Below are 14,073 nucleotides of genomic sequence, written 5' to 3' on the forward strand. Positions count from 1 at the left end.
CCAATAATAATAATAATAATAATAATAATAATAATAATAATAATTATAATAATATTTATTTCTATACCGCCCGGTGGCAAAGCCAATCTGGGCGGTGAACAACATAAAAATTTACAGAATAAAATATACATAAATATTTATACTCCCTTCCCCCCCCTTAAAAAATATTAAACACTTAAATGTATTAAAATGGGACTATAACAATGTATAATTATACTATCCTAAATTAAACCCCAAAACCCTCAGTTATCCTCACCATCAGGGGATGGGGCCACGAGAGGAATAAGGGAAATCGGGGAGCCCGGGAGCCTGGGCCGGGAAAAAATTTAATCTGGAAAGGCCTGCCGGAAGAGATCCGTCTTGACAGCTTTTTTAAAGCTGTCTAAAGATGTTAACTGACAGATCTCATCTGGCAGGTCGTTCCAGAGCTTAGGGGCGACAACAGAGAATGCCCTCTGAGAGGTAGCCGCAAGTCTAGATTTTGAAGGCTGCAGCAAATTCCTCCCAGAGGAGCGGAGAGTGCGGGGAGGATTGTACGGGAGGAGGCGGTCTCTAAGATAGCTTGGACCCAAGCCATTTAGGGCTTTAATGGTGGCACTTAGTCTGGACCCCCCCCTTCCTAAAATCCTAGCTACGTCCCTGCAGTTTTGCATTTCTAGACAGGGCTAATTACGATAATAACAAGTGTGTTTGTCTCTCCCGTAGCTCCAACACAGTGAAACCCAGCTCCCTAATACTGGGTAGAGATGCTAAAGAAACATAGCCTGTGGACCTCAGGGTTTTTTGTTTTAAAAACAGAATAATTAATTTGAATTGACATTCTTCTGTTGCTTGAAGTACCAAGTGGAGGCTGCTACTATTAGTGCATTTATGCTGTAGAAATAATGCAGATTGACCCCATTTTAACTGCCATGGTTCCCTGCTACATAATCCTGGGATTTGTAGTTTTGTGAGGCACCAGCAATCTTGGGCAGAAAAGGCTAAAGACCTGAGAAAACCACGACCCCCTAGGATTCCATAGGATAAAGCTACAGCACTTAAAGTGTTATCAAACTGTAATATTTCTACTGTGTAGATGTAATGACTTGAAGGCACACAACAACAACAAAGAAGCACCCAAGTGGCATACCACAGGTGCCTCAATAGAATTCCTCATGAGTAGAGATCTACTCAATAGCAAAAAGTCTTACAGTGCTGTCTAAATGCTTAAAGCTACTTTTGGCCTGGTATACAACCAACATATTTAAACCTGCTTGTTGTTGACAAAACACACACACACACACACACACACACCCTGAAAACCATCTAGCTATAAAGAATTAGAGCTGTAATATTAGAATTATTTGTGGGTTGATTCATCTTAGTACATTTTTATTACTGTGAGAAGTATATTGAAATATTGATCCTTTGAGTAAGATTATTAAATCTTGAATTAATATTTAATACTGTAAAATTGGTCTTCAGTGTCCAACTCTCTCATCTGTACCACATCATGGTGATGCGAAAGACATTGCCTCGGACAATTCTAACTGCAGTGTTCCATTTTATATCTTTGCAATTTAAAATCTAGTCTAGTTATTTCATAGCTGCATTTCCCAGTCTTAGTCATATTATGACTACATATCATGGATATATCATGCAAAGAGATATCATATATCTAGACAATCTGGAGCATGTTCAGAGGAGGGCAGCCAAAGGAGCCAGGTATGTGAAGCCTGGAGAAGAGAAGGTTAAGGGGTGCCATGACAGCCATGTTTAAATATTTGAAGGAATACCATATTGAGGATGGCGCAAGCTTGCTTTCTGCTGCTTCGGAAACTAGTACACGGACCAATGGAGTCATGCTACAGGAAAAGAAATTCCGCCTAAACATTAGGAAGAATGTTCCAACAGTAGAAGCTGTTCAACTATGGAACATGCTGCCTTGGACAATGGTGGAATCTCCTTCTATGGGAATTTTTATGCCAAGGCTGGATAACCATCTGTTGGGAGCTCTTCGGTTGTGTCTTCCTGCAGGGCAGGGAGTTGGACTGGATGGCCCTTGGGGTATCTTCCAACTACGATTTTATGATTCCTTGTCACAGAAATATCATCTCACTCTCTCACACAGTGTGTGTGTGTGTAGACACACATATCATATATTATACCAGATCATATCATTTACATAACATGGACATATCATGCAACAAACGTAACTCATTGGAAAAACAATATTGCATGGCAAAGTGGAAGCCAGTAGAAAAGAAAGAGACCTCACAACAAGTAGATGGATTCAATCAAGGAAGCCACAGCCCTGAGTTTGCAAGCTGAATGACTGGCACTCATTGAGTTCACAGGCTGAAACCTTCTTGATGGCAAATAGCAACAACAACAACAACAACAACAACAACAACAATGTGCCCACACAAACAAATCTCACCTCTCCTTAAGCTTTCTCTGGTTGTTTTCTCTAGGGCCAAGTAGTATTCTATTTGGCTTGGTAAAGTCGGTATCATAGTTGTCAAGGTGGCTGGGATCAATGTTGGTGCTGGGCTCAACATACGCTCACTGAACCCTTTGGAAACAGCTGGTTTTTGCTTCTTCTTGTCCAGTTCATCCCTTCCTATGTCTGAAAGCATCACAAGAAGAAAAATGAGTCCAGCCCTTTGAGTTTAACCAAATTCAACTACTTTGACTGGCTAGTGCCACTCTGACTAATGGAGGCTGTGTGTGAACGTGGCATGCCCAAACTTTCACTATTGCAAAATGGACTGCCTTAGGAAATAGTCTAGAAACTATTTTTACAAATGTGTTTAATGTGTGTGGAGGGGAGATGTCCTCACTGCTCAGTGTAGGAAGCAGCTAGAACTGTTCATGACCTACAATAAAATTCAAAGACTGTAACAATAAAATAAAACAGATTTGGAAGACAAAATATTGTGTAAAGCTCATAAAGTAAATACTTGCCTAAACAAGTAAGTCTCCACTTGGGGCCACAAGAGGCGTTCATGTCAGTAGTGGAGTGAACATTCTCTGGGGTTTATTGTAGATTTGGAAGGAGATGTCCAAAGGTGTCAAATCTATTTTGGGGATAGGTTCCAACACTTTGGATACTTCTTTAAAGTACAGAATAAAATCTATAGTGGAATCACCACACCTATGACATGGATGTCACCAGCCACCTCTGTACAATTTGGATGGCAAAATATTGTCAAAGAGGCCTCTTGGGGCAAAGATTTCCAGTGTTTATGTGTGTTTACTGAAAAGGCCCTGTTAAATGTCTCTAGCAATTCCAAACCTATTATAGTTGGAGGTGGATTAATTTTAGTTATTCTGAAACAAGGTGCATATACTATTAATTTGACAGTTCTATACAGAATCATGTTATGCCAGTCCTTTATCAACTCAAATTTAAAAATACTTGGAGTTTTTAAATCTTTGAAGCCACCTTGAGTTTCACTCTTCAGAAAAAATCAAGATATATATAAAGTCATTGATGAACTGATTGATTGGAGCAGAGTTATCTGGGGGGGAATTGCATAATCCTGTCTCATTATCTATGTATTTATCTAGTTATCTTTGTTGTTATTTGTGCCTTCAAGTTAATCCTGATTTATGATAACCCCATCTTAGAGTTTTCCTGCATGACTTGGTGGTTTGGCATTGCTTTTTTCTGATGCTGAGAGAGCATGTCTTACCCAAGGTCACCTACTGGATTTCCATTGCTAAGTGAGATTTGATATCCTGGTCTCCCAGAGTCCTAATCCAACACTGAAACCACAATACTATGCTGTCTCTACATATCTACTTTTCCAGAATCTAAGACAAAGGTAGGAGACCTCTTTCACTCCAATGGGTGAATTACATATCAAAGAAACCCACTGGAGCCACATTCCAATAGCCAGCTGGTTGGAGCCCCATGAGTACCAGTTTCAGCCCTGGGGCCTGAGGTTCTCTACCCCTGCCTTACAGCCATCATCCAACATCCCTCATGTTGTTGTTGCTGCTGCTGCTGTTGTTGTGTCTTCAAGCCCTTTCTGACTTATGGCAACCCTACCACATGGTTTTCTTGGCAAGATTTATTCAGAGGAGGTTTGTCATTGCCTTCCCCTGAGGCTGAGATTGTGTGGCTTGCCCAAGGTCACCCAATGGGTTTCATGGCCAAGCCTGGGAACTGAACCCTGGTCTTGGGAAGCTGCCATCAAGAAAGCTGTGGGTTTTTGGTATTGTTTTGTTTTGTTTTGTTTTCCTGCCAAACATCTCTGAGTGTGGCAGGACTGAAAGAAAAGCCTCCCTTAAAGTTTTTTAAACCTGGATGGGCTCAGGGTTCGATTTCTTGCTCAGCCATGAAACCCACTGGGCAAGTCACACTCTCTCAGCCTCAAAGGATGGCAATGGGAATCCCACTCTGAAGAAAATCTTATGAGAACCCCATGAGAACCCCATGAAAACACCTTGATAACCACTTGATAAGTTTGCCTTAAGGTCACCATAAGTCAGAAATGACTTGAAGGCTCACAACAACAGCAACAGGCTCCTAAGGGTGAATAAAGGCCCCGTCCAGATGGACAGGATAGGACGCCCTCGCCACATGCGAGGGGTGGCACTTCTAGATGCCCCTCGCCCCTCGCATGTGACAAGGGCGTTAAAAATGGCGGTGCCCTGTACAGATGGGCACCGCCATTGTTATGTGCCGGATGCATCGCATCTGCACATTGCGGTGCCATTATGATGTTGCAAGTGCACCATTGGCGCACTGTGACATCATAATGGTGTCGCAAGAAGAACCTGCTTTTCACAGGTTCTTTTTTGTCTGCGGGGAAGTACCGTGGTCTGGAGGCTGGGGCTTCCCCATGGACCAAAACTAGGTGCCGGGAGACCGTCCTTTTTGAACGGTCTGTCCCACGCCATAGTCTTTCAGATAGCCTACTATCTCTATATCAGTCTGAAGACTCCAGTTTTTGGAAAGTCTAAAGGCTAAATAATTAAAGAAATGATTTTGTGGAACTTATCTCTCTGCATAGGAAATGAAATCATGACCTGAAATGTTTGTGTGGTTGGATGTTTTTTCTGTAATGGAATAATCTCAAGAGGTTCAAAATCAGCTTCATGAGAACTGCATCATGACAAAGAGAACAAGCCAAATTCCAACAGCACCCAGCTCTTCTGATCATTAGTCAACTTAATTAGCAGGCATTATCTAAAATGAATTTTAATTACACAATGTGATCTGTTCAGTGAGGCTGTTTTGCCTTCCTGCCAGACACAGCTTGAGAACCTTGATGTATTTGCAGTTACTGTAGGGCTAAAATAACCACACACCACAATCAGATACTTTGCAGACCAAGTTACTGTTGGAAGTATGGAGACATCAATGCTTATATAAAGTAGGGGGAAAAGTTCATCAGAATGATACTATATCATGATCTAGAGTAAGAATGTGCAACCTCTGGGGTTTGGGGAACTGCATTGCCACACACACCTCAACTCACTGAAACCACACACTCATACATTGCCAAACAATTTTTTTTTTGTTGCTTTAAACAAGACACTCCCATATTAAACAAGGTGCACAGACAGCATGCATCAAGTTTTGGAGCCAATTAATATTTTCAATTGCCATCTGAGGGCTTCATCTATACTGCAGTTTGACATCACTTTAGCTGTCATGGCTCAATGCTATGGAATTCAGAGATTTGTATTTTTGTGAGATATTTAACCTCTTCTGTCAAGGAGCTCTGGTGCCACAACAAGCTACAAATCCCAGGATTCCATAGGATGGAGTCATGACAATTAAAGTGATGTCAATCTGCATTAATTTTGCAGTATGTCGCAGCCTAATTGGTTCCCAATCAAGCTGTGTCCTCCCCATGTGATCTGCACATCTTGGGTTGATGTAGAATTTTCTTGGAAGGGAGCAAAAATTGTGCTTGTAGCCTGGGGGCTAGGTGTTTCCCATCATGATATTAAGCCAAAGAGTGGAAGGAAAACTAGTGAGTTTTGCCTCACATCTCCAAAATCCATTCCATGTGTCTCTCAAAAAATGCATCATAGAAAAGGGAATTTCACTCTCTTGTTTGGACCCAAATCCAACCCTAAAGCCTAAAGTTCCACATGCTAAACCTTCAGTCCAGGTTTAATTCCACTGAGCACCACACATACTTATCAAAGTTGACACTTCACTGACAGCTGGTGAAGTGTCAAATGTTTCCAGGATATATGGAGGCGTTGTGCTCTCCAGTGACATCTCTGTCTTTTCTGGCGCACTTGTTGGGTGTCTTCTGTTACTTCTCGCTTGGGAGAAGTTCTTCAGTTCTTCAACTGTAAACAGCCAAAATGTGAATAATCAGAGTCAGCAATGAAGTCAACCAAGTTAAAGATATGTGCACAACTTCTGCATTTCATGGTTTTTCACAAGCTGAGATAGACATTTCCAAGGCTTTAGAAAAATTATTGTTTTGCTATATCACTTCCTAAATGCCCCAGCCAAACTATACTCCTATGTTATTTGTTTCCTTCATTATTCTCTGCCTTCCTTTCCTTGAGTAAGTGCATATATTGTTTCTAATGGAGGATAAAGCTAGCAAAGAATTTTCAAAAATATTTGGAAAATGGTCAAAAATATGTTTCCCAAGAGTCAGGAAACCCTGATAAGAAGCAACAGCAATAGCATTTACATTTCTATACTGCTAAGTAATCCCTAAGCTGTTTACAACATGTAACCCAATTTCTCCTGACAAGCTGGGTACTCATTTTACCAATCTACAAAAGGATGGAAGGCTGAGTCAACCTTGGAGCCCCTCAGAACCAAACTCACAACCTTGTGGTTGCAGTACTGACATTTAGCCATTGTGCCACCAGGGTTCCTGGGCAGATTAGAATCTTTGCAGTTCAGGACATATTTTTACCAAGGAAAACAGCATTTTTTGCAAAGAAAAAGTAATATTTCTATTCCAACATCCTTTATCTTGCATGGAAACTGTTACATTTTGTGCAAAGAAAGGGATAAATTTTGTACAAAGTCCCAAACTGCAAATTCTCTTGGAAAACTCCACTGTTTTCAAAGATAGTGTTTGAAGACTTTCTTGCAGTAGGAAGAAAATTGCTAAAATTATTTATTTTGGGGAATAAAATTAGCAAAAATAATTACATCCCTAATATGATGGCTATATATTTGCTCCCCTAGCTGAGAAAGTATGCCTCTCAATATAATTTGCTTGATAGACCTTGGGTCTGATCCAGCAGGATATCTGTTACATTATTGTTCTCTACATCTATCTCCACTGTTACTGTCAATGTTTTGTCACTATTGGCCACTTCCGTAGTAGGAACCCTGATTGTTTGGCCAAGATGAACAATTGCATGAATGGGTCAGTCTTATTGTACCCCTGAAACTGAAATACAGTAGGCCTTTGGTATCTGTTGGGGTTTGGTTCCAGCCCCCCCCCCCCCACATGGATACCAAAATCCATGGATGTTCAGGTCCCTTAAATACAATGGAATAGTATGTAATAGTAAAATGGTGCCCTTTTTATAAAACAGCAAAATCAAGGTTTGTGCATGCATATATATTGTGCATGAATATATAGATTCAAGCTATCCATGGGTAAAGAATCCATGGATATGGAGGGCAGACTGTACTACCTAGCCAAGGCTAAGCAAAAGGTAGCTACCCAGCATTGGCAGCACATCTAGAGAAAAATACAATGTGTTTAAGACATCTAGAAAATTTAAAAAAAAAAAAAAAAAACACTTACTCACAAATTTCCTCTTGACAAAGAGGGCCTCCTGAGAACCATTCAAGATGTATATTTGTAAGGTGTACTCTTTTGTGGGACTCAATCCCCCCACTGTCACTTTAGCTGTCTTGGTTTTCAACATCACTTCCTGTTCAGAATCACCTGTAATAGGAAAAAGAGGGGAATCATGAAGGCAGTATCTGAGGCAGTGATATAGAGATGTCTGTAGCATCTTATGGTCCCCTCACTGTCCTCCCAGGAAGCACAGGATTACTTTCTAATTTGCCTAGCTATTTCCTTCTCTTACAGAAACTCAGTGTAGGAAATGTAAAGTGAAATGTAATGTGATCAGTATGTTTGCCTGGTCATACACAAATAGTCAAACAGGATAGCTTGAGATCTTTTCTTTTCCATAATGACTCACATACAACATGCTCTGTGAAATCTGAAAGGATATGCTCCAAGCTTTCTCTTATTTTCTTAGAATGAAATGTGAAGAGCACAGATAATATGTATCTTTAACATAGTGGAATACTTTAAAAAGGTGGTCATCACATCTGAAAGCTGGTGTGGTGTGGTCCAAAAAGGGTCACTGCAAGTAACACAGCAAATGCCATACTAAAATGGATCAAGCTCTTTTTCTGCTGCTCCAGAGACAGGGACATGGAACAATGGATTCAAAGCGCAGGGGAAAAGATTCCACCTAACCTTAGGAAGAACCTCCCAATGGTCAGAGCAGTTTGACAATGGAACACACTGCCTTGGGGTGTGAGGGAGTCTCCTTCTTTGGAGGTTTTCAAAGAAAAGCTGGATGGCTTTTTGTCAAGGGTGCTTTGATTGTGTCTTCCTGCATGGCAGAATGGGATTGGACTGGATGGCCCTTGGAATCTCATCCAGCTCTATGAGTCTATGAAGATTTTCATACCTGGCTCCATCGCTGGTCAAACATGGCTCTAACATCCTTAAAAGGTGGAGATAGCTTGCATGTTTGGAAGTCGGGCACGCTTCCTCAATCGTCAGGGAATTGTCTCTCCCTCCTTAGTGTCCCTGAATCATCACAAGGGGAGTGGATGTTTGAGCCATGTTTGACCAGCAATGGAGCCAGGTATAAAAATCTTCTATGTTTTGGGAAACAATTCCATTTTTAAAGTGGCCTCTGATTGTCTAGGATCATCCATATCACAAGTAACAGCAACATCCTCCCCCCTTAACCTCCCTTGTCTTCTTGAATGTCAGCACAGTACTGTTTCTAACTGGCTATATAGATTTGTAACACCATCACAAAGAGCATATGATTCTTCACTAGTTGGGGTTATTCAATGAGAAATGAAAGGATGGCCCAATGAAATAGCAGGAGACACAGGAAAGAAAATCTCTGAGCAGTTGTAAACTGTCACGAAAAATTGAAAAAGTGATGGCTTTTTCAGTCAGAGTTGCCTCTCCTAAATATCTATATTTGAGGCAAAAAAAATCAAGCAGAGAGAACATTTGACTGAGGAGGGAATTAAATGGAGCACTGCCCTAACCCAAAGGAGTCCTTCTTTGATTCTTACACACATCGGCTTTTGCATTTCATAGCTAACATGATAGACACAAATATTAACACCTTTCACACATGTATGAACATCTCTTTTTTAAAGATAAACATGATTAAACAGTTGCTTAACTACCTCACTAGGAATCTATTTCATACATCAGGAATGTCATAGCGCCCACTGAAATCTTGGAATGCATCCAGAATAGGTTCATATCTGATTTTTCAAACCCATTATTAGCTTAAAGTGCTGGAATGACAAGCCTGCATATTTTCCAGATTTGACTGAATGTTAAAAAGGAGGGGTAATAACTTTAGTATACATAGCAAAGTTTAAAACAGCAGGATCATTCTGCAGTTGAGCACAGAGCTCACAGTAAGTTATGAACCAGCCTCCCCCAACCTTGTGCTCTCTAGGTGTTTTACTATGATTTCTGTCATGCTGTCTGAGGATGATGGGAGTTGGAGCTCAACTATTCTAGAGGGCAGCACAGGTCTGGAGAAAACTGCTGTGAATTATCAATTTCTGAAGACCAGCCTGATTGCAAAAACAAAAAATGAGTTGCCGGAATGCCGAAATAAAAAAACGAAACAAAACAAAACTTCTTTACAGATGTTACAAACACACTTTATGAGGTCAATGCATTCGTTCTTTCAAGGGAGCAAAAAAAATTAAGTATAGAAATTTATAACTCCTGTGTTAAACCACTCGCAGCTAAGCATGTCCAAACAAGTGTTGTTGATTCTTTTAAAAAGCATAACTCCAAATATTATTATTATTATTATTATTATTAGGCCCAGACAGACAGGTCAAAACAAAGTTGCTTTGGGTCACTTTGGAGATATGCTTTTTAAATGCTGCATGTGTCCTAAGAGGCTGGAAGCTACACCAAAGCCATGCTCCAGTCCTAAGTACTGGAGCGCAGCTTTGGTACAGCTTCTGGCCTCTTAAGATGTTTGAGTTGTTTAAACAGCATAACTCCAAAGTTACCCGAAGCAGCTTTACTTTGGCCTGTCTTTTCGGGTCCTAAATTATTAAAAAATAAAGACTGTGTTCATGCAGTTTAAGGAAGGGAAAAGTGTAATCCATGGGTGGCATTGCAGCCCTCAGGCTTACTCTGACCTCCCCACATGTCCCCAAACTTTAGCTCTTGCTTAAGGGCAAAATAAATAAGGAAATCATGGCAGTTTTCTTAACATGTCAAGGGTGAGAATATTTGTGAATATTCTGTACAGCCTTAAAAGCTCCTCAAGTACCAGGGGTAGATTTGCCTGGGATCCCCAAAAATTTGAAGCTCAGCCTGGGACCTCACTGAATTCAAATTTGTATGCATTACAAAGAAGTGCATTTAGAACCTGTATCCTTCCAAGAGAAATTGCACTCTGATTTCTTCTCATCACATACCTGCCATGGGCTTCACACGAACTTTGTATCCATTTGTGTTTCCCTCTGTTTCTTTCCATTTCATCTGTAATCTGTCTTCTGACAAGACGGTCAGCTTCAACCGGTTTGAGCCTGGAAGAGAATTTTTAACAGCTTTCTAAATGTAGGTAGAAATGTGTTTTTGTTTTGGTTTTTTTGGTACAAACCTATACATCCCACTTTAATTCAATTATGTTAATTGTGAATGCAGACTTAAAAGACTGGTTTTCTCTTAGAGATGAGGGAACAAGGGGATACTAGTTCAGTCAGAAAGTACAATGTTCAATCTCAGGTATTTCCAGTCAAGGGGGAAAAACAGCATGAAAACCTAGATAGCTGCTGTCACTTTGTGTTGAGCAGATGGATCAATGGCTTGAGTCCACTTCCTACAGTCCCTTCTTCAATATTACTGATATGCTTCTATTCCAGAGATGGGAATTATGTAGCCCTTCAGATACTGGATTGCAATTCTCAGCAAACCTAATAAGCAACAAAGAATGCTGGGGTTTGTAATCTAACAACATCTGGATAGCCCTACCGTTCCTATCCCTGTTCCTATGGGCTAAAACATTGCAAAAAGCCATCTCAATATGCTCATATGTTTCATTACATACTGTATGTGTATGTGTGTGTGCATGTCACACAGCATTTTACTGATGCCTACCTTGCACCATTGGGTGGAGACAAACCATTCCACAAATACTCCCCCCAAAAAATCTTAATGCATACATATAACACACACACACACACAGACACACATATATATATAATTGCCTAATTCTGGGGAAAGGTAGGGTATAAAATGAACATATAATAAATAAAGTTGTTTTCCTTTAAGATTATTGCTAAGGCATGTGATAACACTGAACAGAAAGAAGGGAGTAGAAACAATTAATGTAAAAGAATCACAGACAGAAAAGTTGAAAAACATTGTCCCCCTGTCTTTGTATGTTTAATTTTTTATTGTTTCTTTTTAGAAGTTAATTGGAGTTAGATTTGTAGCTTTGTTTTCCCTAGATGTTTGTTTTAGGTATATCGAAATATACTGTATTTGTTCATGTTATTGTTATTGTTGTTTTTGTGATAATAAAAGTATTTTAAGTAAATAAAGTTATTAATAACTAAAATAAATAATTGTCCACATGCTTTCATATAAACATGTGTTTATGTAGGTCAGACACTGAACATACACATGTTCAGGGTAACATATGAACTAAGAATGGAGAGGAAAGTCATCAGTTTCCAGGGCTTGAATCTGGAATTTCCAACCACTTGAGAAATCAGTGCAGAAAAAAATGGCATGTCAAATATTCCCACAATTTGTGGAAGCTTTTTGATTTTGTTGTTGTTCCCAGCACAAAATAAACTGTACAGTGTTTTGAAAACTGCACAAGAGTTGAGAAACTGTGCAGCTTTGCTGTAAAAACCTATGCTTGCTATCTTTTTGTGCACCACCTTTGCTAATTTGAATACTGGTAATTTGAATGCTGAACAACATGTTATATGGAAGAAAAAGAAACCTAAGCTGCAGGTTTTGCTTGCTTGAATGTTGTACAATTTCCTTTCCATGAGGAAAGCTGCACAGTTTTCAGTTCTGTGCCAAAAGATGCACAGTTTCTCGAAAACTACTCAGTTTTCTGACAACCTATATAACTTTCATAGAAAAGCTGCATGGTTTCCTGTCACTGAACAGGATGGGGGCGAAATTCCCAAGTGTCCCAAAGCTACAAGACAAAAAACCTGTTTCATTGTTCTCAATATCTGATCTATCAGGAATTGGAAAAATCAAGATTGACCGTACCTAATGTGAACTACTTAGATTTTTCTATGGAGTCAGATTTTTTCCCCTACTAAGTCCAATGTAACTCCCCATCTACAGTCTGAAAAGACCAGACTGAATGCCAAAGGCATCAGATTCTTAGATTAGAGGAGGATCAGTGTCACACCTGGAATTTCAAAATATCATTTTGCATTCAGGATTGTTGTTTTTTTTGGGGGGCGGGAGCAATTCCAGAGATTGTAGATTCTGCTGAAAGTGTGCAGCTACACCTGGCAACTTCAAGGCCACCTGTTTGAAAAATGCAAAACTTGAGAAAGGGTAAGTAACAGTCCCTGACAGCTAATAACTCAGGAAGAGAAGCAGCTGTCTGTTTTGCAAGGTGACCACCTACTAAATCAACAGATACAGATTGGAGGGAAATGGGATGGAGAAGAGTTCGGAGGATACTGTGGAGTACAAGGGGAGGTATGGCGGTAGGACTGTGGATAGGTGTTTAAACGGAAGGGGAGATCGATGTGTGATACCTATCTCTCCTTCCTTCCACTTTCCTAACCAAAGAGGCCTGAGGGTCAGCCCAGTCGTACCACAAACCCTGTTTCTGCTCCTATGCAACGCCAAGTCTATAAAAAATAAGACCCACATTATGTATGACCTTTTACAGGATAAAAACTGCGACCTGGCGTGCATCACTGAGACCTGGCTGGGGCCTGAGAGCGAGGCAGTGTGGGCCCAGGCCCTTCCAGCCGGGTACTCAGTTAAGGACCAGATCAGGTTAGGTGGGCGGGGTGGTGGTGTTGCCTTGGTCCATAAAAACACCCTCTCCTTAACCAGGATCCCAGTCCGGAAAACAGATCACATCGAATGTATTTACCTGTCCCTGAAGGCCAGAGACAGTCTAGGGATTCTGTTGGTCTACCGGCCACCTCGTGCACTAACAGACTCCCTGGCCGAGCTGACACAGCTGGTCTCGGAACTGGTGTTGGAGTCCCCTAGGCTTCTTGTCCTGGGGGACCTCAACATCCCTTTCGAGGCCAGTGATACTCCAACAGGTGCGGCTCGGGAGTTCATGACTACCATGGCAGCCATGGGCCTGTTTCAATTAGTCTCAGGGCCAACTCATTGTGCTGGTAATACTCTTGATGTGATCTTCAGTACGGACATGGAGGCTCCGTGGGTAGAGATTTCTAATGTCTCTCCCTTGTCATGGACGGATCATTTCCTGGTTGAGGCTAGAATCAAGGCTCCTACCATTAACCCTCCCGGGGGTGGCGGACCTATTAGGATGGTCCACCCTCGAAGGCTGATGGAACCCATAAGGTTCCAAGAAGCCCTAGAGGGGTATACGACTGGCTCTGACGGCGATTCTGTTGATGCCCTAACCGACATCTGGGATACTAATCTCTCTAGGGCTATACACAGTATCGCTCCCAAGCGTCCTTTCCGGCCTGCTTCCAATAAACAACCCTGGTATACGGAAGATCTCAGGGCAAGGAAACGACTAGAGCATAAATGGCGAAGACATCAGCGCTTGTCTGACAGGACACTCCTTCGCTCTCATTTGAGAGCTTATGGAGTGGCAATACGTGCAGCAAAGAATTCCTTCTATGCTGCACGTATT

At 41.0% G+C, this 14,073-nt stretch overlaps 1 protein-coding gene across 1 annotated transcript in view; it reads right to left on the reverse strand.

Moving 5' to 3' along the window:
• COL20A1 (collagen type XX alpha 1 chain) overlaps positions 1 to 11,833 on the reverse strand; it is a gene marked incomplete at its 5' end in the record, with an annotated part of 150,872 nt that extends 139,039 nt beyond the window's left edge. The window contains 5 exons of the mRNA XM_089518465.1: positions 2,420 to 2,602; positions 6,142 to 6,300; positions 7,737 to 7,880; positions 10,658 to 10,770; positions 11,811 to 11,833. Of these exons, the coding sequence (XP_089374591.1) occupies positions 2,420 to 2,602; positions 6,142 to 6,300; positions 7,737 to 7,880; positions 10,658 to 10,770; positions 11,811 to 11,833 (622 nt within the window). The remainder of the gene's footprint in view (positions 1 to 2,419; positions 2,603 to 6,141; positions 6,301 to 7,736; positions 7,881 to 10,657; positions 10,771 to 11,810) is intronic.
• Positions 11,834 to 14,073: the final 2,240 nt, after the last annotated feature.

Source organism: Sceloporus occidentalis, unplaced genomic scaffold, assembly GCF_023333645.1.
Source record: "Sceloporus occidentalis isolate IW3139 unplaced genomic scaffold, rSceOcc1.0.p SCAF_3, whole genome shotgun sequence".
Classification (NCBI taxonomy): domain Eukaryota; kingdom Metazoa; phylum Chordata; class Lepidosauria; order Squamata; family Phrynosomatidae; genus Sceloporus; species Sceloporus occidentalis.